The 27,848-nt window shown below is 37.7% G+C and overlaps 2 protein-coding genes and 1 long non-coding RNA gene across 4 annotated transcripts; 1 reads left to right on the top strand and 2 right to left on the bottom strand.

Moving 5' to 3' along the window:
- Positions 1 to 3,573: 3,573 nt before the first annotated feature.
- On the bottom strand, positions 3,574 to 5,166 carry LOC121248476. The gene is made up of 2 exons (XR_005937465.1): positions 4,785 to 5,166; positions 3,574 to 3,942 (listed from the first exon to the last, which is right to left on the bottom strand). It is a non-coding gene; the product is annotated as an uncharacterized LOC121248476 (long non-coding RNA).
- Positions 5,167 to 11,087: 5,921 nt separating this feature from the next.
- Positions 11,088 to 11,702, top strand: LOC121249976 (glutaredoxin-C9-like). The gene has a single exon (XM_041148864.1). The coding sequence runs from the start codon at positions 11,204 to 11,206 to the stop codon at positions 11,654 to 11,656; it is 453 nt and encodes a 150-aa protein (XP_041004798.1). The 5' UTR covers positions 11,088 to 11,203; the 3' UTR covers positions 11,657 to 11,702.
- Positions 11,703 to 12,596: 894 nt separating this feature from the next.
- LOC121249975 lies at positions 12,597 to 27,169 on the bottom strand. 2 transcript variants are annotated; one of them, XM_041148863.1, is made up of 5 exons: positions 26,870 to 27,131; positions 26,178 to 26,700; positions 19,940 to 20,052; positions 18,754 to 18,858; positions 12,597 to 13,418 (listed from the first exon to the last, which is right to left on the bottom strand). In XM_041148863.1, exons 2-5 carry the CDS (start codon positions 26,560 to 26,562, stop codon positions 12,726 to 12,728), a joined length of 1,296 nt encoding a protein of 431 aa, XP_041004797.1. In that variant the 5' UTR covers positions 26,563 to 26,700; positions 26,870 to 27,131; the 3' UTR covers positions 12,597 to 12,725. The 2 variants fall into 2 exon arrangements, with proteins under 2 accessions (XP_041004797.1, XP_041004795.1); XM_041148861.1 differs by having other exon boundaries at positions 26,178 to 27,169.
- Positions 27,170 to 27,848: the final 679 nt, after the last annotated feature.

The raw sequence follows: 27,848 nt of genomic DNA, 5'->3' as shown, positions 1-27,848 counted from the left end.
GGGCATTTTTAATAATTAGAGATATACATCATATAAGAGAAAATAATATTCGTAATACTAAAAATATATATAATGAGAATATTTTTAATATATAAAGAGATTAGAGAAAATCATTTTCTAAATACGAAACGTATTACTTGAATAACCATTGATAAGAGACATTGACATAGCTAAAATTTGTTTGTCAAAATTGTTATATAAAGTTATAAAATAATATAAGAATTTATTATAGTAAAATGAAATAGCTCGTGAACAAATTCGAATTTGCTTAAATATTAAATAAGCTCTTTGTAAATATAATGAAAAGCTCTCGTTCGACTCGTGTTTAAATAAAAGTTAAACAAACACGACTTGACCATCTACTATATATTCATTTAAGAGCATTGGTAACGATCTAGTCATTTTCAAGTCTAAATTTTGACTAAAATTTGAAGTTTTGGCTATAGTCAAAACTTTTGGAGAGATTAATCCACATTAGACTAACCATTCTAAAGTCAAAATAGTAATATAATGTTATATATTTTAATAATATTTAAAAAATAATAATATTTTGTAAATACACTTGTATTTAATATTTTGTATTAATATTAAAATTTAATATTAAAAGAGAGAGGTAGTTGGATGGAAAAATCATAAACAATATTAAAATTTTACGCATTAACAATGATAATATATTTGTTGGGTGTAAAATCAACAACCATGAATCAAGCTCAGAGAAAAAGTCAAGAAGGGATAAAACAAGTTGACTCAAACACGTAAAAGAAAAGGGCTTGATAAGGCAAGTATGACTCGATTACTCTAAGAAACGAAAAAGACCTCTATAAAGGGAGTGAATCTCCTCAGATTTGGCAAGGTCTCCACTACGCCCAATGACTTAAAAAAACATCCTCTCCTCAAGAGGATGGCATCTTCTTCGGCCTCTAAAATTCTAATTATTTTCATTATATTGTGAGGTATGTGACGCAATGAGAGACTGTAAAATCACCCATTATAGTAGATTTCATCCCAAAATAATCCGTGAACGTAGATTTTTATGTCGAACCACGTAAATCAATGTATGTCTATCTCTTTATTTACATTTTGTGTAATTATTTTTTATTTATTCACATGAATGTACGTTCGAGTACCGTATTGACGTCTAAACTACTGTTGTGGTCTTCTTAACTTTATCATCGTGGCCCAAATCACCTCCATAGGCCGGGATGACTCTTTTCTATTATTCTAGCCTGTTGTGCCAATTTACACAATAATAATATTATCATCACAAGTTATAAATTGTGGAGTATATACAAGACCTTAACAATCACTCTTAACTCAGTAATTACAGAGCAAGATTTTTTTTATTTTTTTTTATAAATAAAGTATATTGTGGGGAATGGCTTCTTCAAGCCTGTCCCATGAATTCTAATTGGCTTGATGCCAAGATAGGATCGTTTCGAGGCAATTGTTATTTTTTCTCTCATATTGTAGATTGTAAATCATTGCAAGAGTACGAGGCTCCTATCCAAAAGGAGGGCAGAAAATCGATCTTGCAACTTGACTACTAAATCTAGTTAATTTTTTAGATAAGATGAGTTGAAATTAAAATTAAAAGTTAAGTAAAATATTATTAAAATATATTTTTTAATATTATTTTTATATTAAAATTTGAAAAAATTGAATTATAAATTTTATTTTATATAAAAATTTTAAAAATTATAATAATTAGATTAAATGAAATAAATTCAAAGGAATTTGTAAAAACAATCGATGCCCGGTAATGGAAGATCAATCAGAAGATCAATCAGATGACGCTACACGTGTCGTACTCGTACGTGATGCACTGTGACCGTACGGAAGATGAAGTTCTGCGTCGCAAAGCATTGGATAAAATTTCAAACGAGACTAGAAACACGTGACTGACAATTAGAAAGAACCGGGTGACGACGACGTTCGGTGTGTTACCACTGTGATGACGCCAAGATGTCGTCACCAGACGGGAATGTCGTGTTGGCTCTGCGCCACGCGGTGGATGCCAACAAGAATAAAATATTCATAAATAAATAGGTCAGGTTTACGTGAAAAGGTGAGGCGGAGTTATACGGCCACGTGGAGGGGCCCGTCAGTGACATCACACTACACGGATAATGAACCACAGAACCACGAGTGATATTAACGTCGTCCCCCACCATCTTTTTGCTAACGTGGTATTTCCGCACAATCCGCCCACTTTCTGCCGAATCCCCGTCCTTTATATTTGACAAGAGAAATAATTTGTACAAGTTTTAAATAGATAAATCTCATACAAATTTTTATAAAAAGATAAATTTTACTTTAAAAAATATAAAAAAAATTATTATTTATTAGTAGAACTTATTATTTTATAAAAAATTTATATGAAATTTATCTATTTAAGACTTGTATCTAGTATTAGTCATTCGAGAAAATAAAATTTACAGTTGCAACTTGCAAGTCCGGGCATTCTTTAGTAAATAAATTTGATATTTAAATAAAAAATCTTATTTTTTTAAGTTGAGCGCTTAAACTATATTTTAATATTATTGTTTATAATGTAATTCTACGTGACAACTCCAATCACATACAGCCAAGATCTTTAGATCAATTGACAACCTCTTAATTTTTAACTAAAAAAATTAAATATCGAATCCCCCATCTCCATGTGTAAAAAAACAAAAACACCAACAACATAAAAATCTATGTTGGTTTTTGTCTTCTTTTTTTTTTCTGAATAAATCAACAAAAAATATGATCGTGACATGATTACAAATTTCATTTATTTGAACACACTTAATTCCTTTAATTAGATTACACAAAATAAATCCATTTTATTACCATTTCTCTCAACATTTTATGGATGCACCACATGATCATTTCTCTCAAAAGGATATAATTAACTCACAATTAGAGGTATATAATAAATAATCTTTAATAATTTAATACCACATAATTAGATAATGAGAATATAATAATAAATTAGATGGTGTGTAGCATTGTATTTTTTTAAAAAAAAAATTAATTTAAATTAACCAATAAATTGGGGTAGCACCATGGCCACGCTCCTTCCTAAAAAGGACTGATCTTCAGGTTTTGTTTCAAGTTTTTTAGAGTTTATTTATTTCAACTTTAGTATATAGTATGGCATTAATTACCACATACAGTAGGTAGGTCAAATATAATTTCCTAAGTACCTTTCTTTTTTTTTTTTTTATTTATTTATTTTTTTTTATTTGTGTTCCTTTCGGGCTGATCAGTTTAGATAGGAAAAAAAACCACCATTTGAGTACGTTAAACACTACAAATTAATCGAAATTAAGGAATGATTAATTAAAGTTCTGTTTAGATATTAAAAATATTTTAGATCATATATAAATAATAATAATAATAAAATAATTTATGTACAGTAATAAATAATTAGTAAATAATAATAAATTATTTATAAATAATAATGAAATAACACGAGCATATATAGGTAGCTTCAGCGGAGAGCATTTTTATAGCTGCTCTGCTTTCCTAGAGTTCTCTCTGCTTTTTGTAAGTGCAAAACATTCTGCGTCTCTTGGTAGATGCTAAGACTTCCATAAAACTCAAACTCCCCTCTCACAAACTTCTCACAAATCTCAACAATGGATATGGAGCAACTGATACATCAAACTGAGGCCCTCTCTTGGGAAGATTTAAATCTCACTCCAGAACTATCCAATGGTGATACTGAGTTAGCACTCATAGGAAGAATTGTTGCTACTCGCCCTCTAAATAGAATTTCCCTACATGCCTCTTTCAGAGCTACTTGGAGCTTTCTCAGTAAGTTCCACATTGAAGATCTTGAGACAAATATTTTTCTATTTACATTCCAAAATGCTAGGGACAAAAAGAGAATTATGGATCAAATCCCTTGGAACTTCAAAGGGCATCTTCTCATTCTCAAAAACAGTCCTGCAGAATCTGCATGGAAAGAAATTCGGCTCAATACATTACCTTTCCATATTCAAATCCATGGACTCACCAGAAATCATACGATGGAGGAAAATGCTTCTAAAATAGGGAATGCCCTTGGAACTTATCTAGGAGTGGATGTGGATCCCCTGTTTGGTTTAGCTTGTAAGAAATTTGTTAGAATTAAAGTAGACATTGACATTACGAAGCCCCTGAAACAAGGACTATGGGAACCAAGGGATTACAATTTCAACACTTGGGTCTCGTTTAAATATGAGCGCCTATCTGAATTCTGCTATGCTTGTGGTAGGATCGGTCACTCCCAAACTTTCTGTAATTTTCTAAATTCCACCGCAGAACAGATGCCTTTTGGGCCTTGGCTACATGCGGAATCTCCTATTTTTATGACGGTTAATCCTACACGCCGTGCTCAAACAAGAGTCCCTAGACTCTCTATGGATTATTTTCCAGAAGAAGGGAGAGGCCAAGAAACCACTTACTCAGACACGGAAATGATGGAAAGCAAGGGCTTCGGTTCGACTGCACTCATCCTACCAATGTCCCCCCTGAATGAAAAAAAGGGTAGAACCTCAAATGGAAAAATCATATGGGAAAGGAAAAGCAGTTATAGAAGAGGTAAGTCTCTCCGTAAGGGGGAATGATTATGTTAGAGGAGAGTTGGAAACTAATTGGTTTCTTCATCAAGAAAATCCAAAAATTTTCAATTCCCAGAATCAACCGATCAGGGTGAACTCGCCATATGAGCTTTTTTCAAGCCCAATCCCGCTGATACAAGCAGATGCAATCAGAGGTTCAAGAAGTTCAAGAAACCCAAGAAATGAAACCCTTACCTTCAGAGAATCGGACAGGCAGAGGAAAGCAGACCCATTATCGGCATCTCCACCGATTCTTTCAGCTCATGGCAGCGGCGACTTAGTGAGTACCAAACCCACGGTTTGGATGGTGGGGATGAACCCTTCTACTGTAGAATACAGTAACACCCTCATAGAAATTAATGGCCCTCCACCAACTAGAAAATCCACATTTAATCCGAGCATTAATTCCCCTCCTTCGAATATCTCCCCACCAATCACTCAGGATTCTCAAGCCTCTCAATCAGTCAATCCACAGCGACTTCACATGGACGAATGGGAATCAAAGAGATTCACTCTCCCAATAACCGAAGAATGGGTTTCTCGTTGGCTTAAGACAAGTGCCGATCTTCTTGTGCAAACTAATAGTTCGGATCCTTCGTTGGCTAATACTTCTGACTCACAGAAGGCATAACAGGCACTCCTTGTCGCAACTGGGCCTGAAGCCCACGTAAAATCTACAAGCACTCAAAGCCCAAGTAAACATCAATCGGGCCCTCACTCGAAATTTATGATCAGAAGCAGTATTTGGAAATCAGGTCCACCTTTTAATGCTCAAAGCCCGCTGGGTGCTAAACCAAAGGATCTAAAATTTGTGCATTCAATAACTTATCTCCTGGTTAAGCTGAGTGCACCACAAACAGTCCCATACGACAAGTCTGCTCCAAAGAAGTCACGGCCTACCACACGTCTCACGGTAAAAAATAACACTTCTGCTCAGGATGGTTCCCTAGACCACGACCTTTCTCACTACAATTCAGGAGGCTCCATCACACTCCCTCCACCTTTTGATTTAAAATCTCCTCTGAAAAGATCGGCTCCTCTAACTATCCAGGAAGCTAACTCATCAAGATCAAAAGCATAGCAAACTTCTGAGGTAGAAAATTCACAGTCAGGGAACTCTTTGAAAGTCATTGGAGATGAGGAGAAAGAAGCGGCAATTATGTTACTATCTATTAAATCAAAGTCTTCAGGGAAAGCTAAAAAAACAAAGGAAGCTGCAAGATCCAAACCATCTAGCAGAACTACACCAAAGCCATCTTTGTCTGGGAAAATCAAGAAAGCTGACGAGGCGGGCTCTACCATGCCTCCAAGCATTCTATGAAGTCTTTGGTATGGAATTGCAGGGGTTTAGCCCACCCCAAAGCATCAGAAGTTTAAGGGCTTTTATAAATAAGTTTAACCCAGATATTATCTTTTTGTCGGAAACCATAGTGTCTAACGATAACACCCCTATTATTGTAAATAGACTAGGTTTCCACCATTTTGTACATGTCCCCGCCTCGGGAAAGAAATGAGGTCTTTTGTTATTATGGCGACCGGGTGTAGATATTGAACCGGTCCATACTAATGATAATGATAATGCTATTTCTATTTTGGTTTATTCTGATCCTCCAAATATTCCTTGGCTAGTAACTTTTGTTTATGCCCTAGCACAATGGCAACAAAAAGCAAATTTCTGGACTCATTTGGACTCAACTCACAACTCCTTTACTGGTCCCTGGCTCTGTATAGGCGATTTCAATTATTTATTAAGCCAACAAGACAAGCATGGCGGTAGATCAGTATCCTCTTCCTCCATAGGTGGCCTAAAATGCTTAATGAACTCTCATGGGCTTATCGACATTGGTTTCTCGGGACCCACTTTCACATGGACAAATAATCGGAGTGGAAGAGCGATGATAAGGAAAGGCTGGATCGTGGTATAGCAAATGCAAAATGGCGACTTCTCTTCCCAGACACCACTATCCAACACATTATTTCCTCAACTTCGGATCATAATCCTCTCATGCTCAATACTATGAAGATAAAGAAGAATTTTTCTCCTTTTAAATTCGAGGAATTATGGACCCGAGAACCACTCAGCAATGTTATAATTCAAGAAGCATGGCGTTATCAAGTCCATGGGAATCCAGCCTTTATTCTATGCAGTAAAATCAAGGAAACAAAAAAAGCTCTCAAACATTGGAATAAAACCCACTTTGGGAAGATTCAGACCAATATCCAAAACCTTGAGGAGGAGCTCAGTAGTCTACAGAGCAACCCACCGAATCCTTGGAGCTTACAGCGAGAGAAATTCCTTTATTCCAAGCTTCAAGAACAACTAAAAAATGAGGAAACTCTCTGGAGACAAAAGTCAAGAATCAACTGGCTCACCACAACAGACTTGAACACAAGGTTTTACCATTTGTCAACGACAATCCGTCGAAGAAGAAACGGAATTGACTCAATCAAACTGAGCCCAAGTAACTGGACAATGGACCAGGATGTTATTGAATCTACTTTCATAGATTACTTTAAATCCATTTATACCTCCACAAATCCTACTTTCCCGGAGCACCTCGATAACCTATTTGAAAGACAGATCTCAGAGGATGAAAACCAATTCCTAACAACTATGCCTTCGGAAACTGAGATTTATGGAGCACTCAAACAAATCCCAAACCATAAAGCTCCAGGCCCAGATGGGATGACAGCTCTCTTTTACAAACATTACTGGCATATTATCAAAAGGGATGTGATTGCGGCAGTTCAAAATTTTTTTAGGAGTGGGAAACTCTTAAAACAAATAAACCATACCCATATAGCGCTCATTCCAAAAATAGTAAGCCCAGTAGGCCCTCAACACTTCCGACCCATAAGCCTGACCAATGTCATTTATAAAGTCATCACAAAAATCCTTGCAAACAGATTGAAAAAAACCCTTCTAGCTATAATCTCCCCCTTCCAAACAGCCTTTGTTCCTGGTCATAACATTAAGGAAAATTCCATAATTGCTCATGAGATGTTTCATCATCTAAAGCACCACAAAGGAAAAAAGGTCAGATGGCTTTAAAGCTAGACATGGAAAAAGCTTTTGATTTTATCGAATGGAACTTCTTATTTGCTGTCATGAGAGTTTTGGGTTTCAATTCCATCTGGATAAATCTCATAAAGGAATGCATCTCGACGGCCTCTTACTCTATTCTCATCAATGGCTCTCCAAAAGGTTTCTTCAGAGCACAAAGGGGACTCCAGCAAGATGACCCTATCTCACATTTTCTGTTTATTCTGTGTACGGAGGTTCTCTCAAGACTGTTGGCTAGATCAGAAGCTTTGCAAAGATTGGAAGGCATCAAAATCAGTAAAGATAGTCCCCCAATTTCTCACCTCCTTTTTGCAAATGATTTAATTATCTTTGAGAAATCAAAGGAAAAATCAATTCAAGCAATCAATCATTCGTTAGAGAAATATCAAGCATGGTCAAGCCAGTGAATAAATCAAAGCAAATCGTCTATCTTCATTACCCAAAATACCAGTCAAGCAACAAGAAGGAAAATCTCAGAGAATATGCCATACAAAGAGTCAACCTTAAAAATAAAATACTTGGGAATGCTGACAACTTTTGGTCGATCTAGGAAAGAGGACTACAAAGAAATGTTGGAGAAGATTAATAAAAGGCTGGATGGTTGGAAATAAAAAATGCTCTCTCAAGCCGGTAGAACTATGCTCATCAGAACCGTAGCAAGTGCCATCCCCACATATCAAATGGCAACACACATGCTTCGAAAATCAAACTGCAAGCAACTGGATGCTAGTTTCAAAAATTTTTGGTGGGGAAAATCAAAAGATCAAAAGCACAAGCTCTGCCTAAAATTATGGAAAACCATTTGCCAACCAAAAAAAGATGGAGGACTGGGATTGCGACTGTTGGGAAACATAAATGTAGCTCTGCTATCGAAAACAGGATGGAAAATGAGCCAACCAAATAATAGCATCTGGCACAAACTATTAACCAAGAAATATCTGAAAGCTAGCGTCTTTGAATTGGCAACCAAAAAGGTGACTGACTCGAGTCTCTGGAAAGGCATCCTACAGACTAGATCATTGCTGGAAAAAGGTACATGTTTCAAAATTGCAAACGGTTTATCTGTAAGAGCTTGGCTAGACCCATGGATCCCAACATTGGGAAATTTCAAGTCATTCCCTCTAACCCATACAACTGATCTCTCTACTACCCTCAAGGTCTCAGACCTTATTATCCAAAATGATAGATCTTGGAATATCCCAATGTTAACTTCTCTCTTCCAACAAGAAAGCATAAATGAGATTTTAAAAATTCCATTACCAAGCTCCTCACAAATTCCGGATTGCCCCATTTGGACCAAAACTCAAAATGGGAAATTCTCAGTTAAAAGTGCCCACTACCTTGTATCAAATATTGCAAACTCTACTAGAGAAGCAATCCCGGATATCCCATGGAGGAAAATATGGAATCTAAAAATCCACGACCGACATAAGCTCCTCCTATGAAAGATACTTTGGGATATTCTACCAACAAGAGAGCGCCTTAAAAGATTTATCCCAACCATTCCCTCCATAAACTGTCCACTTTGTGATGAAAAAAGAAGAGACCCTCATTCACCTTTTTATTGAATGCCCCATAACAAGAATACTTTGGAGTCAAAGTAGATGGCCTTTAAATCTCGCTACTCTCTCCATAAACTCAATGAAAGATTGGCTTCAGTTCATCTTATACCCTAAGCAAAAGCTCGGCCTTACCACCTAGGAAGAACACCCTTTCAAAGTTTTTGCAGGTCTCATTCTAGACTTCATCTGGCGGCTCCGAAATGAACAAGTCCACAATAACAAGGATCTCTCTCTCCACAACTTATCTCAACAGCTTAATCTCTCTTATCAAGAAAATCTACAGGCTTGGAAAGAAAAGATCAACACTAAGGTGGCAAAAGAATGGGAAAAACCTCTCATAAATCAATTCTATATATCCTTTGATGCAGCAGTTAGAAACTCCTTCTTTTTGGCTTCAGCAGTGAGCAGAAACTCCAAGGGGAATCATTGAAATCTGGACAAAAAAAAAATGTCACCACAACCCCGATGGTTGCAGAAGCACTAGCGGCAAAATTGGCTCTCAGAATGGCTGAACATCTCAACTATCCATCCATTTCTTTAGCTGGAGACTCTCAGTTGGTGATTTCTTCTATCTACAAGGAGGAGCGGATTTGGCAAATAGCATCAATCACGGTCGACATTGCAAACTCGTTGGAACTCCACGTTGGATGAAGCTTTAACAAAATAGATCGATCCCAAAATCGGTTAGAGCATTCAGTTGCGCAATGAGCAGCTACAAACTCTTTGTTTGGTAGCATTCCGTTAGAAGCTATTCCTAGTACTCTTTTATATATTGATAACGAGAAATACCCTCCTTAGATTTCTGTATTACTCTTTATTAATATATGCAAGCTTGCTTTAAATTAAAAAAAAAAAAAAAAATAGCAGCTTCGGCGTACGTACAATTCGTTTTAATGGTAGAGTACTAGAGCTAGTACTGGAACTGGAAGTAGGCTACACAACACCTTGTACAATTTGCAGACTGTTCTGACATAATAAAAGAATAGAAATGATACCGGTTGCCATAAATGGAAAATATTATTTCTAGATAAATTTTTTATCGAAAATTTCTGACGAATTGTATTTTATTTTTTTAATTTTTTTTTAGTTATTGATTAAGTAAGTATTTTTAAATGAATTTATTTTTTTATATTTTTTAAAAATATATAAAATGATTAAAAAATGATTGAATAACAAGAAAAAAAATATTTGCCTTTCAGTGAAGATTCTCTGTGTGGTGTAGCAGTTCCCGCCATAAATTAGTATATATATAGTTCTCAACTGTTTTTTTAAAGTGAATAAATATAAGATTTACGTAAAAATTTAATTTTTAATAATAGATTTTATTTTTGTTTAAAATCTATATTTGTATATAGTATTAATCTATATTTGTATATAGTATTATTTAATTTTATTAATAAACTGTATAAAAATTATAAAATAATTGTGTTTATATTTTTTCACACAATAAAAAGAATAATGCTGCAGCCTACCATATCAACAGAACTCCGAACGTAACTACAAATAAAGTACGTAGGTATAGTATACGACATGATTTTCATGCGGACGTAGTAGTAGAGTTTTACATTAATTTATTTATTCAAAACAATATAACGTGTACGCCTTGGCGGAGAAGATTTCATCATATGATGGCGGGATCCACAACGTGCATGCTTTTTCTTTATTTTTTTAATTTATTTTTAGAATATTTTTAAAAAAATATCAATGGCTGAGGAGGGCAGCCGCTGCTGGGTACCTCGAGAGTCGAGACGTGGGCAATGGAACAAAAAAGAGTGACCAACAAACAAACGTCAGCCACAACCTAAATGACATATTACAAACGCGTAATGAATGGCCATATCCCCAACAGCCGTTGACGTAGGACTTTCGAGTCACCTTCATCCCATCCCCACCCAACTATTTATCACTCCACCCACAACCTCCATTGTCGACCTCCATCTCCATTACCAATATCAGATACAAATCTCTCTCTCTCTCTCGATCTCGATATGCAGCAAGCAATCCCTTACAAGTCATGGCCACTGCCACTCCACACAAACACCGGTCACACCCAACAATCCTTTACCCTACTCAACGACATGACCAATCAGTCCCTAGTCTCGCCGAAAGCCGTTCTAAAGCCAACGGAGGATATGCTCAGCATGGTATCAGAGAGTGCTGTCATAGTCTTTGCCAGGCGTGGCTGCTGCATGGGACATGTCGTCAGGCGCTTGCTTTTGGGCCTCGGTGTGAACCCTGCCCTTTATGAGGTTGATGAGAAGGATGAGGGTGCTGTTATTAAGGAATTGGAGTTGATCCGCAACGGGAAAGATGGGAAGGTGCAGTTTCCGGCTGTTTTTATTGGTGGGAGTTTGTTCGGAGGATTGGATCGAGTTATGGCTACTCATATTTCTGGAGACTTGATTCCTATATTGAAAGATGCCGGGGCATTGTGGCTTTGAATTCTTCATTCCGTCTTGTAAATCTAATTAATTAGTTTCCTTTTCATTTTCATTTTTTTTTTTAACTCACAGGTTTTCAGTTTTTGTTTTGTTTCGTTTCCTCCTTTTGAAGATGTACTAACTGAAATGCAGTATTTTTTTTTTTTTTTTTTTCTGTTCAGAATGGGAACGTAATGTTGTACTTTGTGAGCAAAAGAGATGAATAATAAAAAGGAATGGTAGATTTAATTCTTCTTCTTGTTTTCTTTAGTTTTCGAGAGCTTCTATTCTTTTTGGTTTCCCCATTTAATTGGAAATGCATAGCTGTTTCCAGTTGTTGTTACCTATGAATTAATTCTTTTGTTGGTCAAAAGATTCTTCTTTGCATCAAAGGGGGGAAACGTATATCATACTTGGCCACCTAATCCTTTTAGTTTATTAAGTTTTTCTTCGAGGGTTAATGAAAAAGAGTGCAAATCCCATCTCACCCGCCAGCAACTTTTGAGCTGTAGGAATATTTTGATCTATGCCCGAGGAACTTTGCATGAGCTAGCATTATTATGTCATTTGGAAGAATTCCAAGCGATAGAATATGGTCGTGATTATGGTCTTCTCTAAACTTTAGAAGAATTCCAAGCGATAGAATATGAATATCTAACAAATCATAAAGATCATAAATAGATAATTAATTGATTATGTCATTTGGTAGCTGGAAGGTCGAAAGGTTAAGGGCCATATATAGCAGTGGGCTGTTTATAAATGTGCAATGAACAATGCTTCTGCTTTGATCAATATGATCTGCTGTCCTGCGTTTACTTTCATGTTCTGATGATTTACAAAAAAGCAGCTTGCATGGTTTTTTTTTTTTTTTTTTTTACGGAAGAACAAATTTTACAACCAGCATTAATCCTAATCAAATCACCAAGCGTCCAGAACCATCATAACAGTGCAATCAAATATGTAGGTAAAGAGCTGTTTCTCATCATATTGAACCTGTGTAATTGACCCTCCAAAGCGTTTTACTTGTAAAGGGCAGAACTAACATCATACAGAAATTTAGTACAAGTTAGAACTTTTAGCGTACAAACAATCAAATTGTATCTAACCACGAATCAAATTCATCTAACACTTTGGACTTGGTTCCAGAATGAGAGGAAGAAGATTGGACAGCATGAAGATCGGCTTTCCCTTCCAGCGACGGAGGTAAGACATTTTGGCTCATCACATTGGAAGTCTCCTCAAGTAAGTCATCAAGAGAATCATCTAGAGTAGCAATAAATGGTGAAGGTTTAGATGAATCTCGGCCAGGTTTTGAAAGTGGGGATGGAGCCATTGAAGCAGCTTCTTGTTGTAAAACAGGAGAGGAATCATTGGACCTGAAGCCAGAGGGATTGAAGATCTTCTTGGTCTCACTAAAAGAGTCTAGAAGCATATCCAAATCCTCTTCTGCCGCTGCTGCCTCAAATGAGGAGAGTTTTGTTTGTGGTTCCCAAACAGAGCTCACATCGAATTGTTCTGTTGACTCTGGTTTTTTATTTTGACTAGATTCGCCTATTTGTCTCGGATCAGCATTTATGGCATTCACTGAAACTAACCCTTGGCTAGACAACCTTTGATCCGCCTTGCTGCTTCCAGAGGTGGCGGACAATGTATGCCGAGTATTTTGACCTGCAATCTTTACCTTATCCAAAACTTCTTCAGATATTGCCGTTGCTGGTTCAGTATAGCATGTCTCTATCTGGTTAGATTCCTGAGAGCTGCTAGTCTTTAGTCCCACTGTGCACTGATATATAAATCATGTCAGATGTAGCAGAAGATGTCCTAGTTTAAAGTTAATTAATATCATTTTTAAGTGGGCTTGATATGCCCCATACAACAAATCGAACTTTCTTGATTTGTTCACTTGCAAAATTTCACTACAAAACATAAATGTTAAATGGTCTTCATGGTGGCTTGGAGCTTGAGACATAAGTTGGAACTATGTTGGCTTCAGGAATAATAAGGCTTCAGACTAATTCCACCATTATTACTCCTGAAAGTAGCCCCAAACAATAGTTGAAACAAACAAGATTCTTTCCCTCTGATAATTATTCTCTCTGTTTCATTCTTTTAATATTCAGTCTGAAGATCTTGCAACTGTCAAAAGAGCCTTAATGAACACTGACATCATTTTGGAATAGGGAAAAAAGTAGAAAAATATAAGACCATACCAAAAAAGTTGCCCAACAGATAAAAAAAAAAGCATTGAAGAAAGTATTTCACATCGCAAAGAAAGTAATTTGATCCAATAGAATATATAATCAATATGAGACTATTATTCATGGTCCTCATAAATTGTGCCCAAAAAGCCTTTGTGAATTCAATACAATGACCAAGGCAACCCAAATCCAACTCGTCTCCTTTAAACTGCATGCAATGAACAATTTAAGTTTCAGCTATGTAGCACGGCCACCAAGTCCCCCATTGGGCAGGTGAAGTACAATAATGATTTCAAGGAGCTCAAATTGGTATCAAGTTGACCTAATGAACATGGCTAGGGCACTCAGTAAAATAAAAATCAGATAAAAATTAAAAACAGTAAAATAAATCTTAAAAACAGTAAAGTAAAAAAATTAATATATTTACATATATATTAAAAAAAAAAAAAAAAAAAAACGAAAGGGGTGGTGTACAGCCACTGCCAGATCTGCCTGTGGTGGCCGACAGCCATGCCAATTGTGGTAACCCCCAGACATCTCTGGAGTGGCCACAGTAACCCCCAGAAGAATCGGAGGAGGCCACAGCCACCTCAGTTGTTTGACTGGGGGTGGCTGCCAGCCACTCTAGGCGGATCTAGGGGTGTTTGTGCGCCACAGTTTTTGTTTTCTATTGAAATTTCATTTCAATTATTAGAATTCTGTTTTAAAAATTTTTCTTAATGCACTCTTATCTTTTCATTACCTTCTTTTATCCTTTTCAAGTGTGTTAATAATAGTTTTAAAAGTTTTCATAATTTTTATCTATAATTTATGTGCTTTAGAAATTTAGTTTAATATTTAGTTTAGTTTTTGTTTATTACAAACATTTTTGTTGTTTTCTAAATTTTTCTTGTGTTTTTAAACATTTATTTTGTGATCTTTTGAAATTTATTTTAATACAATTTTTAGTTCCCTATTATAAAAGACAAGAATTTCTACCTCCCAAATAATGTGGGACCCCATTTGGCTTCTTCCTACATTCACTCTGAAGGTATTACAATCTTCCATTGTAGGTGGCACATTTCAAGTTCTTTTGGTTGGGATTGCCTTTGATACCATTTGTAATGACACAAGAAAAGGCCAAACCATTGCCAAGCCCATACTCTATAAGCACTTGTCAATGTTACAATTAGAGCCCATTGGAATCATTGTAAGGAATAATAACTTCTACCACTTAAGCAATGTGAGATCCCCATTCACCACCTTCCTAACTCAGTCTGAGATATTACGGGTCAATACAATAAAAGTGAAATGAGTATAATAAATGTGTATTAAGTATCAAATCTCACATTGGTTCCTTATTAGATGAAACTGGGCAGATAATGATTTCAAGGAACTCTAATTGTAATATTGACTAGTGACGCCACGATGTGTGCACTGAAGAGAGTTTTCTGAATTGGGGGCATATGCGCAATTCTGACACCCGTAACCAAAGTTATGGCCAAAATACTGGCATGTGAGTAATATCGCTGCTCCCCTTTTCTTGCCAACCGATGAATCTTCATCTTTTCCAACCGGTTTTGCGCTGATCTGCCTTCTTGAGGTAGTCCAGTGCTATTAATGTCGAATCTGTCAGTTCAACATTTTCAGGCCCGAATCCTCCTATATCTCTTTGGGTTGGAAAGAACACGTCCTCGAGTTCACATCAGCATCTACAAAGCATGGACAGAGGTGTTTGACGTTGAACACGTCAGAGGTTCTCAAATGACTGGGAAGGGGCAACCAACCAACATAGATTCTGGACCCGGGTTTCCTTTTTTTTTTTTTTTTCATCATAAACTTGGGCTTGCACCATTCTCACGGGATTGCAGAGAATTCGTCCTTGAATTCCAAAAATTCTTGCCTTGGTCTTTTGGATACTAGTTAAACCCATCTTTCTCTTCTTTTGTAGTCCTGTCCCAACGTTCATAGCAAAATTGACATTGATTTGACCAGCTCGCAATGAAAGAATATTATGCATCCCATTATTTAAAATCAAGTTTCTTTCCCACATCCTGAATCCCAAAACAATATTTTTCATTGGAGAACTTTAAAAAAACTCCTCAATTCCAAGAAAATCAACTTACTTAACTGGCTTTCAAACTTCAAACTTTCACCACCATCTTCCTTTTCAAGATCTTCTATATTTTCAGAAAAAGATGGTTACCTCTTTCGCAACGTCATCTTCGTCGGGATGGGTATTGTAAATCGATGTAGGGTTCCACCCTACGGAAGACTGTTCCTCTTCAAAGTCATCTTCCTCAAGAGTAGTAATTTCACTCAACCTCATGCAACAAATCAATGACACTTTCAGCTTGCAGAGTACAAGAAAATTCTGGTAAGTCAACTCTGAAGCCTAGGGCTTCATGTTGTTCCTTCTTGGTGTAATCATCAACGAATCTCGCCCCCTGCCTCAACACGTGAAGTCGCTAGAACAAGGTTTGAGTATATCCGAAGGGCAAAAAGTGATCCTTCATCTTCTCCCAATCACCAATCTTGGCGTTGCCCTATTGCTTCAAGGACCGCTTCAACTGCTCCCACCAAGCACACATTCGGCCTTTCAACTTGACAGTGACCGATTTCACCTTCATACAATCTGGGACATCTTTGTATTCAAAGATATGTTCCACCTTGTACAACCAATTGATGAAGCCTTCAACCTGCAGAGTACTAGAAAATTCGGGCAGATCAACTCTAAAGCCTAGGTCTCCACCTCACTCCACCCTACCACAACACTCCCGAAACGGGACACGATTGTGATACAGGTTCTCGAAACTGGAGTTAGAATATTGATCATATGTCTGACCCTCCAGGTTTTGTGCCTCTAAATGCTGGGATAATTCTGCTACTTGCCTCGGAAAATCTGCAATCATCACGTCCTATACGTTATGATTGCGGTGAGGCACTTCCTCAATTGGAACTTGTCCTCGCCGACCACGAACTCTACCACTAGCCATGAAAACTGATGATAAATAACCCCAAGAAAACACTAAAGCTCTGATGCCAACTAACGTTGGACCAAAATAAGGATTATTTTGACGGCTAGCCAAGATTGAGATTGAGAAAAACGCAAACAGAGAGAACTTTGAGATAAACTCTAAGATTAGGGTTTCTTTATAAAAATCGAATAAATCTTTTGAAGCCCACAAGCCAAGTTTAAATAGCTACAGAAAAAGAGGCAAAATTACAATTATGATTAAATAATAAAATATGGAATAAAATAAGTATCTTGCTATAGCTGAAAATCCAGAATAAAATCGTTCCTCAAAATAAACATTTGCATAAAAGAAAAATATCCAAAAATAGAAAAATAACTAAAATTGACAATTCGGAGGGAAAATAACTGATTTTGGGGTCGAAATGGGTACCACCAGTCGTAGCGTGGTGACCACAACGTGTGCACCAAAGAGAGCTTTCCGAATTGGGATCATATGCACGATTCTGACACCTATAGCCAAAGTTATGGCCAAAATACTAGCACGTGTGCAATATCGCCACTCCCTTTATTCTCACCAACCGAGGAATCCCTTTTCTAGCCCAACCGAGAAATGTCGTTTCTCGCCCAATCGAGGAATGTCATTCCCTCGCGCAACTAAGGAATCTTCATCTTTTCCAGCCGATTTTGCGCTGATCTGCCTTCTCGAGGTAGTCCAATGCTATTAATGTTGAATCTGTCAGTTCAGCATTTTCAGGCCTGGATGCTCCTGCATCAACTAGTCGTTTTGAAGAATAAACCCAGATGTAGCTTAGGCTTTCCTTTGATACATTATATGGGCCTTTATTTTTGACCAAACAGAAGCGTATAATTCTCATTTCAATTTATAGGACCTTTACAGCAAGTAAGACCCTAATCAAAGCTTAGAAACAAGTGATAAGATTATAGGTGAAATCTCCCTAGAATTTTTATTTTTTTATAAGTAAAAATATTGTAAATATCAAAAGGAGAAACCAGGTACATTGAACGTATACAAGAAAACACTTTACCTAAAATGACCCAACAAGCCCCTAGTGACCCAAAAAACCCATAAAAGAACCCAAAATACATCAGACCCGAAATCTCCCTAGAAATTGATCAGCTTAATCCACAGATCCCATGATGATACATCATGCTCAATTAGCCAAAACTATGGCACCTAAGATCCATAATAGCCCACCCTATAGAGAACCTTCTGGTTATGACTCAACCTATGCTTGCCAATCTGGGAAACAGGATATGCTGTGCCAATATGACAATTCTATGGCGAAATTGTTTTTTGATAGTACAATTGTGAAAATTTGAAAGAGAACCAAATCAAATACCTGATTAGAATCAATATTTTTCAAGCCTAGGAAGAAATAAAATTTTTAGGAAAGTAATAGCAAAAAAAATCGAGATAGTGCTATATCTTTTTCCAAACATAACCAAATCATAGCTCCTCCAGATATCTCATAATGTTCCTAGAATAGCTCCAGCAGTCTTAAAAGCATAAGCAAACCATTTGTAGCCATTGCCAAGATGTATCTTAAGCATTCCAAAAAGGTTCCTTTAGTCACAGAAAAGTAATGTGTACTTAAAAAAGTACATCAAGAATTATTTATTTGGGAAGCTCACAAACTTGAACAAATATCACAAAGGAAAGGCTCCTTTTATGCATGCTTGATTCTTCAAACAAAAAAAGAAGGAAAATTTGCTATCCAAAAATAGAAGCAAAGATTTTTATATTAGCTGCAAAGAATATCTGAAACCCAAAACGAGTAGGGAAATGTGCTGTGTACTCCAACACTTACAAGTAGGTTCTTACCTCAGGGCTTTAGAAATATCTAGTATAACTTACTTTTTATTATTGGTAAAATCTATCACAAAACTTACTAAGAGACAGTCACTAGATGATTTTAAACAGCACAATGAGAAATTAAACCTACCAGTTCTGGTGGTAATAGATCTTCTTCAATGAAGAGCCTATGTGATAAGTCGATATTTTCAAGTTTCGCAGCAAGAGCATGCAAATTAAGGGAGAGAAATGATGCCTGCAAAACAAACCGCCCAGGTTAGAAAGAGACCAGGGGAAGAAAACAGCAAAACTCAAATTCTTATGGAATCTATTATTCCTAGTGCTTCTTTGAGAAAACAGTTAGTAGCATTCTGGGTCCCGCAAATTTCTAAAAGTAACGTTATTCTTAACCCTAGAGGGATGGGATATTACAATCCATTTCCTTAGAAGAGTACTTGGCAGACTAAGGCCCCTTTGAGATCTATGGTTTTGCATAGACAACTTCTCTAAGAAAGATTGTTGCCATAAATAATCTGAAGAAAAGACGCAGAGTGAGGTTGGTTGGTGCTGCACGCGTAAGAGTGAGAGTCCGTTGATCATCCTTCACTCATGAGATATGGCTAGGGCTTTGTGGAATGACTTCCTCAGATCGGTTGGTTTTGGGTTGGCTCATTCTCACAAGGGTAGTGGACCTTTTCTATTCTCAGAGTGTTAAGTAGAGTATTAAGAGAAAGCTCACAAATTGCAGTAATGTAGAAGATGGTTCCTACTTGTCTGTCGTGTTGCTTTTGGAAAGGAAAGATAAGAATCTGGAGGATCATGAACAGATGTTGGAGGAGCTCAAACCCTTATTTTATTAATATTCTCTTCCTTTTGAAGTCCTCTATATATTTAATGGGCTATCTTTTCATGATTTTCTTGTATTTTTCTATTTCTAGATAGTTGACTCTTTCATATACACTCAATGTAACTGGATGTGTCTTTTCCATCCTTCAATGAAGTTGAACTACTTGTACAAGAAAAAAAATAATGAACAAGCCAATGACAAAGGGCAATAAATTTGGGTTAGTTTCAAATCAAGAAGAGCGACAATAACGAGTCAAAATTCAAAGCAAGAGATAGTTAGAGCCCTACTCATAGCATTTAAAAAGCAGCTGAACAAAGCATAGAAATCATAAAACTCCAATATACTCGAGCATTAAAAAATACTATAGAGATGCTAAAAATGTGATGTTAGTTTTTTCCTGTTCAGGAATTAATTGCTCAAATTCTCCTCCATTTTTGAAATCATACTCTGGTCAACGAATAGATAATAGAGCCAAAAAAGAGCAAACTACCTCATGAGTTGCAACTGTCTCGTCCTCTACAACAAAATTATTATCTCCAACCCATGAAAGAATGCCCTCGCCCCTAACTGACAGCATAGCGCCTAGTCCTTGGTTGAACTCTCCTGTCAATTAGACATGAATAATTTTTGTCATGCACTTAAATTTGAAGCCTTAACAGCATATATGTAATTAACAATGCCGCAGACAAATGGTGGAGAAGTCGTTAAAGCAACTTTTTTTGTTTGGATAAGTAAGAAATTTATTAAAAAACGTAATTAGGCATAGCCCAAATACACAAGAAGTATACAAGAGAGAAACACCTAATTACAAGCTAACCCTGAAAAATAGTACAAAAGTCATTAAGACTATTCCCATCCAATACAATAACTGAAGCCCAAAGCAACTAAGTATGAAAAAAGAAAGCTCTAATCCCTTCCACTGATCGTTCTCTATTCTCAAAACAGTGCCCATTCCTCCCATTCCAAATGCACCACATAAGACAAAGAGGTACCACCAAACGGTTGCTATTTGACGATATCCTAGAATCCCTCTCCAACATGCCAAGAGGTTCACCACCCTCTTAGGCATCACCCAAGCAATTCCCAGTGTTCCCGCCTTTGCAAAGACCTCGTCCCACAAAGCCTTCAACACATCACAATGAAGAAGAAGACGATCCGCCGATTCACCACATCTTTTGCACATAAAGCACCAATCCATTGCAATGATACCACACTTTCTTAACTTGTCAATGGTAAGAATTTTCCCGTGAGAAGCCAACCACCCGAAGAAAGCCACCTTAAGAGCACCTTGCATCTCCAAATATTTTTCGAAGGAAAAAAGTCAGTAGGAGAATGTGATACCAAGACCTTGTATAAAGATCTAACCGAGAATTTCTTATTACCAAACTGATTCCAAAGTAATCTATCCTCCCCTCCAGAGTTTATGTATAAAGCATAAAGCAACCTGTAAAAATCAGAAATGTCCCCCACTTCCCAATCTTGGATATCTCTAATAAAACATACTGACCACTGAATAAAACCAGCAGTATTATCCAAGTAATCAGCCATGGAAGCATCTTTATTCGAAGCAATTCTGGAGAGAGGGGAAAATATTCTTCAAGGCCTAATCTCCACACCACAAGTGTAACGCTCCAATGGAAGGCCCAAACCACATGGCCTATACTCCAAAAAGACTAGTCAATGATACAATTGGAGCCTCATTAGAACCTTATAAAGAGCAAGAACTTCTTATTCTCAAATAATGTGAGATCTCATATACCACTTACCCTTATCCTTATTATATGGGGTATCACAACAAGTCATGCCAAAAACTGATCTGGTTTCCCCTACCCACCTCAAATCTGAAATTTCTGAAGAACTCCCCCCATCCATTGCGAATGAATTTCTACACTCCCACACCATATGCTCCTCTTACTTCATTGGAGCACCAACCACCCCAAGAACTCCCATACTTTGCATCAATAACAATTCTCTAAAGAGTATCCCCTTCTTGATGATACCTCCACAACCATTTCCCAAAAAGAGCCTTATTGAAAGTTTTCAGCTTTCTAATCCCCAAACCTCCCAATGAAAGATGAGTGCAAATCTTATCCCACTTAAGCAAATGGAATTTCTGCTCATTCTCCATACCACCCCACAAGAAAGCACAAAATATCCTTTCCATTCTATTAGCCACTCTTGCAGGCAAAGGAAAAAGAGATAGATGATAGGTTGGGATATTAGATAAGGTGCTCTTGATTAAAGTGATCCTACCACCTTTGGACAGATAAATTATTTTCCAACCAGCCAATCGACATTCAATCTTCCCTATAATCTCATCCCAAATAGCCTTGAATTTGTGAGGTGCCCCCAAAGGAAGACCAAGATACTTCAAAGGCAAGCTAGACACTTTGCAGCCCAAAATATCAGCCAAATCCCCTATATTATTATTGACCATACCAATACGAATCATTTCAAACTTTGATAAGTTCACCTTTAAGACTGATACGGCTTCAAAACATAGCAGGAGAGCTCGTAGAGAATGGATCTGTTCAGAATTTGGCTCACAAAGGATTAAAGTGTCATCCGCAAAAGTAGATGAGAAATATTAACACTGCCATACGAAGACTGCCCGCCGAGAGCCTTATATGAATCCCCTATCCGTCGCCACCTTCAACATTCAGCTCAACACATCCATGACTAAAATAAAAAGGAAAGGGCACAGTGAATCCCCTTTGTCTCAATCCCCGGGAGCTATTAAAAAAACCAATTGATGTGTTATTAACCAAAACTGAAAATCTAACTGTTGATATGCAATGCTTCATCCAATTACACCACCTCTCCCCAAAACCATATCTACCAAGGGTAAAAACCAAAAAATCCTAGTTGACGTGATCAAAAGTCTTTTCCATATCCAATTTACAAAGGATTCTGGGAATGCCACCTCCGATTCTACTCTCCAAGCACTCATTTGCAATAAGAATGGAGTCAAGAATTTGTCTTCCCTTTTGAAATTTTGCGATGATCTTCCCCATAACCACACTCAAACAGTTAGCAAGCACCTTCGAAATGATTTTGTATACACTACTAATAAGACTGATGGGAAGAAAATCCTTCACCTCCACGGACCCAACTTTTTTAGGAATAATTGCAATGAACATATCATTAAGACTTTTCTCAAATTTCATAAATGAATGAAATTCAAGAAAAAATTTCATGATATCCTTAACAATGTCCTAACATACCTGAAAAAAATGCCATGGAGAATCAATCTGGCCCAGAGCTTTATCTTTGTCCATTCCTCTCATCACATTGAGCACCACCTCCTCTTCAAACATTCTCTCCAACCAAAGTGCAATAGGCTGATCAATTGAATCAAACACCCGCCCTTCAACCTTAGGACGCCAAGACTAAGGTTATGTTTGGTTGCTGAACCAAAGTCATCTCTTATCAACTCATTTTAAACTAATCATTGATAAAATTCATTACATTTTCAATTTTTTATAAAAAGAAATTAAACTTATATCAACCTACTTCATACATTTTAATTTAAAAAGTTAAACTCATATTAACAAGACTTAGGCAGCATTTGTTTTCCAAACTCAGCCAAGTTCAGTCTAATTTTAACCTAAGTCTAACATCCAAACACTCAACTCTCAAATAACTAAACTCATCCCAACTCAAAACCTTCTTACACGTGGGACCCACAACCTTTTTCAACTTAAAATATCTTTATACGTGGGACCCATAACCTTTTTCAATTTTTCATAAAAAATACTAAACTCATCTTAACATCCAAACACAATTTAAACTCAATTTAGATGGGCCCCACATAACTCCTTCCACTACTCAACTCACTACTATTCATAAAGAACTCAACTCAGCTGAGCTCAACTCAATATCCAAACGCAGCCTTATAAAATATTACTATTTATAACTCAACTCAACTCATTTCACATCCAAACGTAGCCTAAGGCTCTGTTAGGAGCTTTTCATAAAAATGAACAATGTGGTCCTGAATTTCAAATTGATCCATAATGACAATACCTTCTGAGTGAAACACCTCAATGGCGTTATTACTACAATGAGAACTAGCAACTCTATGAAATAATTTTGATGCACTTGTCCCCTTCATTCAACCAAAGGGCCCGAGACTTTTGTCGCCAAGAAATCTCCTCCATGAGAGTAATTTTTTCCAGTTCAATTAATTATCAAAAAAACAATTTTTTCCAGTTCAGTAGCAACACCAAGATACCTTTCCTTCTCATCAACCAATGAAACCCCAACAGTATCTTTTTCATCAAAGCGAATTAGCTCCTCAGAAAGAGACTTTTTCTGATCCACTATGTTCCTAAGGACTTCCTCATTCCATTTCCGCAAATCAAATTTCAATGCTTTTAGTTTCCCTCCTAAGACATAACTAGGTGTAACCGACAACTGATAAGAGGACCACCACTTTCTTACCTTATCTACAAAACCATCCGTTTTTAACCACATGTTCTCAAATTTAAAATATCTCCCCCCCCCCCCCCCCCCCCCCAAATGAATTCCCCCATAGTCCAAAAGGATGGAAAGATGATTGGAACTTAATCTAGAAAGGCGTTTTTTACATAAGCCAAGGAAATGCGCCTCCCAAGACTTGGACCATGCCTTCCCATTTGACCAAGTGAAATTGCCCCCTGCCAAAGGTAAGTCAATCAAACCCAGCTCAAAGATTAAATCAGAAAATCAACCATGGCCGGACCAATACGAGAATCCCCCGAGACCTTTCACTTGGATATCGAGTGATGTTAAAATTGCCACCAATACACCACACACCCTCCCACCAATTGCACAAGCCAACAATCTCATCCCAAAGAAATTTTCTTTCACTATCAACATTAGACCCATACACTAGCAAAACTCCACCCGAAACCATCATTAACATTTATAAAAGAACAAGCCACCAGATATTCCCCAACGAATTCATCCACCAGATTTACAACTCTCTTATCCCACATCAAAATAATAACCTCCGAAGCCCCTTGAGAAGATAAAGAGGCCCATCCAACATATGAACAACCCCACAAACTTCTGATAATGTTTCTGTCAATGGATTTCAGCTTGGTTTCTTGCAAACAAATGGCATCTACTCTCCAATCCCGAATCAAATTTCTTACATGAAGGTGTTTACACGGGTCATTCAACCCCCGTACATTCCATGAAAAGGTCTTCAGCTTCATAAAGCATTGTTGTTCACCCTGTCTTTGTGCCTACCTCTACTAGCGCTACCTTCCCTAGCATCATAATTGATAGAGCAAACCAATCTCTTAAGTTCTCTTTCTTTTTTCGAACAAGATCTAGCCAAGAAAGGCTTTCCCGCCTTGGTGGCGATGAGAAGAGCTTTAAACTGCTCTTCAAAGCCCTCGCAAGAAATCCCTATGCATTCGCGAATTTCGTCCGGTTTGGTAACACCCAATCAGAATGAGCACCTGCCCAAGAGTATGCTGGAGGCATAGAGTAAAAGGGACTAGGCTCATCCCCCACATCTTCCAATCCATTAAGACCCCAGACCCCCTACATACCAACTGTAAATCAAGCTCTTCAACAGACACCTCCTCCAAGATGCCCAATACATCATCCTCAGCAGTGCACAAAACCCTAGCAAATTCCACCTCAACATTCAACTGGGGAGGCACCCTCCCAAATCTGTCAAATACGACTTCACCGGAAACTATGGAGGGCAACTGGGATGAGTCGGGATGAATAGGAAAGCTAGGAATGCTTGAAATGCCTTGAGAACCAGGAGAAACCTCATTCTCCGCGGCCACAGAGGTATCCACGGCCCCTCCACCACTGTTCTCCCTGTTCGAGATGAAGATTGGCGTTTCAGCAGCTTTATCTTTCAATTTCATTATTTTGGGAAGAGATATACAAACTAATTCATTGAAGGACAATTTAATTTCTAGAGAGAAATGGAAGAATTTCATTGATGCGTTCAGATTTATTAGTCAGTTTCAAATACAAGGACCATGAAGGAAATGGGCTTTCAACATGCCCATGTTAGCATCAGTTCATCTCTTATGGGGTAAGTTCAAATTTTACATGCCATGAGTAATGATCTCTGTCCTAGAAAAGCTATATCACACTTCCAAAATGGGAGATGTACAAAAACAATCACAATCAAGCAATACTAAAAGAATTATTAGAAAAATCATGAAAGGTGATTAAATTGAATCATCAGATACTTTCCTTCTCTTGGCAAGTTGTCAAATATTAAGTACAATATCTTAAAAAGACTATATTATTTGGAAAAACTACATTTCACCCAAATGACCACCATTTTTACCAATTTGCAGCCAAAACTGCCAAGATGGTCAAGTTAAACTTTAAAAGGTAATTGAAACCTGCAGTGAAGATACAATTGTGCCTACCAAAAATTGGAAATTAACACCTTTGCTTAAAATTTACCTGTGACGATGTGCCACCTATCTTATTTTACATCGATTCTAGCGGTCAGCTCTTAACTAAGGTGCAAATTTGCAAAAAGTTGGTAATTGATGGTGCAAATTCATAGATGGTAGTAGTTCGGAAATGCAGAATTTAATTTCCCCAAAATCTTTTCATCAACAATGAGAAAAGAAAACTATTGGGTGTGCCCGTTTCCAAAAACTATCTCATTGGAATGATGAAATACAAATCACCAGAGCATTAAAACTATGAAAACAGTAAATGATATGAAAATATAGACCAGATAATCAATGACGCACCAGGCATTACATCATCTAGAGAAGGAAAGCCATCCACATATAAACTTTGCTGAGCCTGAGCCTGAGCCTCCGCAAGCAGGTGACCGTAGTCTGCTCCTTTACTCTTTGGCAAAATTACATCAGAAGGTTGACTTTTTCCATCACTGGCTGATGGATCAAGCTCTTCCTCGTAGCGGTCCCAATTTGAGGGAAGTTTAGAGACACCCGGATACTTAGGAGGGGTTTTCTCTCCAACTTGCTTTCCCAATGGCTTCTTTGCACTTGCAGCACTGTTTGTACCATCAGACGAGGCTTTTGGTTTCTGATTCGTATGGGGGACGTGCGGCCTTCTGCTATGGTGTTGAGTGTGAGCCCTTTTAGACTTCGCCAGAGCCTTCACATCCATTACAGATAAATAATTCACACTATCATTCGAATTTTAATCCTTCACCTTCCGAAAAGAAACCTAAGGGAAATGCCACAGCGGCAAAAGGGAAGCTGGGGGCGGCGGTTGGGTGGAGTAGTTCAGGCAGCGGCGACGCAACTACAAAACAGGAGCAGAAGGGGAAGTTCAGCAGAAAGTGATGCAGAGAAAGGAAATACAGGAAAAAAAAAAAAAAAATCAGTGAATGATACTTTGCTTGGACTCTGGAGTATAATAGATCTAAAAAATTTAAAAATAAAAAAATATGATTTTGAAAAATAAAAAATACCGGAAGACGCCGGTGACGCCTGGAGAAGAATGAACCGGCGGCGAGGGACAGTGGTGGCCAGCGGCTAGGGGCAGTGACAGCTGCACGGCGGGAGAAGAAAGAGAGAGAGAAGCGATGGGTCTGACAGTTGGATTGAGAGTGAGTGAGGTCGCGCCGCGGGGGGGGGGGGGGTTTACTGTGGTGGCCGAGGACAAGGGGCAGAAACGGTGACGGACGACGGTGGGGGAAGAAAGAGAGAGCCAAACTCAGTGAGATGGAGACTGGAGAGAGTGGCTAATTGAGGTCGCGGGGGGGGGGGGGGGGGGGGGGGGGGGGGGGGGGGGGGGGGGGGGGGGGGGGGTTGCGTGGGTGGGTGATGGTTGGTTGGGATCTAAACGGCGTCGGTTTTTAGAAGACTTGAATTTTGGCTGTGTTGGGAGATTTTTAATTTTTTTTGATAATCAAGAAACTTCCATTCATAAGCAAACGTTACATAGCAAACTTATCAAACCAAAAAGCATGATTTACAAAAGTTGGGACATAGTCCCACCACATCTGGATATCAACTACATTCCATACAAATCGAACCAGGCTATAAGCTACTCCATTTCCTTCCCTATAAACATGTTTAATTTGCAAATTATTAAAATGTTTCATTAGATCTCTAACATCCTTTAACAGACTGTCATTCGATGAGGAAGACTCATGACTATCTTGTAATTCCAGCACCAATAGTAAATAGTTAGATTCTACTACCAGTTTAGGGATCCCAAGTGGAATACAGTGTTGTAAGCCTCTCAGCACAGCAATCAACTCGATTGTAGCAGGCTCATCCACCATATCCTCCTTTTTAGTTGTTGCCATGACTACTTGTCCCTCTTCATTTCGTAAAATCACACCTATTCCAGCTTTCCCCACATCAGCAAATATTGCACCATCAACATTCAGTTTTAAGAAACCAGGTGGAGGTGGCTCCCATCTACAAATTTTGTCCCGCTCC

Source organism: Juglans microcarpa x Juglans regia, chromosome 2D (genome assembly GCF_004785595.1).
Source record: "Juglans microcarpa x Juglans regia isolate MS1-56 chromosome 2D, Jm3101_v1.0, whole genome shotgun sequence".
NCBI lineage: Eukaryota > Viridiplantae > Streptophyta > Magnoliopsida > Fagales > Juglandaceae > Juglans > Juglans microcarpa x Juglans regia.
The sequence above is the reverse complement of the archived record's forward strand: the minus strand, read 5'-3'. Positions and strand labels throughout refer to the sequence as shown.

What these genes read in the sequence shown, in the direction of transcription:
- LOC121249976 (XM_041148864.1), top strand. Translation starts at nt 11,204, where the DNA reads ATGCAGCAAGCAATCCCTTACAAGTCATGGCCACTGCCACTCCACACA.
- LOC121249975 (XM_041148861.1), bottom strand. Translation starts at nt 26,562, where the DNA reads ATGGATGTGAAGGCTCTGGCGAAGTCTAAAAGGGCTCACACTCAACAC. An exon ending in TCTAGATGATGTAATGCCTG is followed by an intron (nt 20,053 to 26,177) that starts GTGCGTCATTGA and finishes TCTAATTGACAG; the next exon opens with GAGAGTTCAACCAAGGACTA. An exon ending in ATCTATTACCACCAGAACTG is followed by an intron (nt 13,419 to 18,753) that starts GTAGGTTTAATT and finishes TTTATATATCAG; the next exon opens with TGCACAGTGGGACTAAAGAC.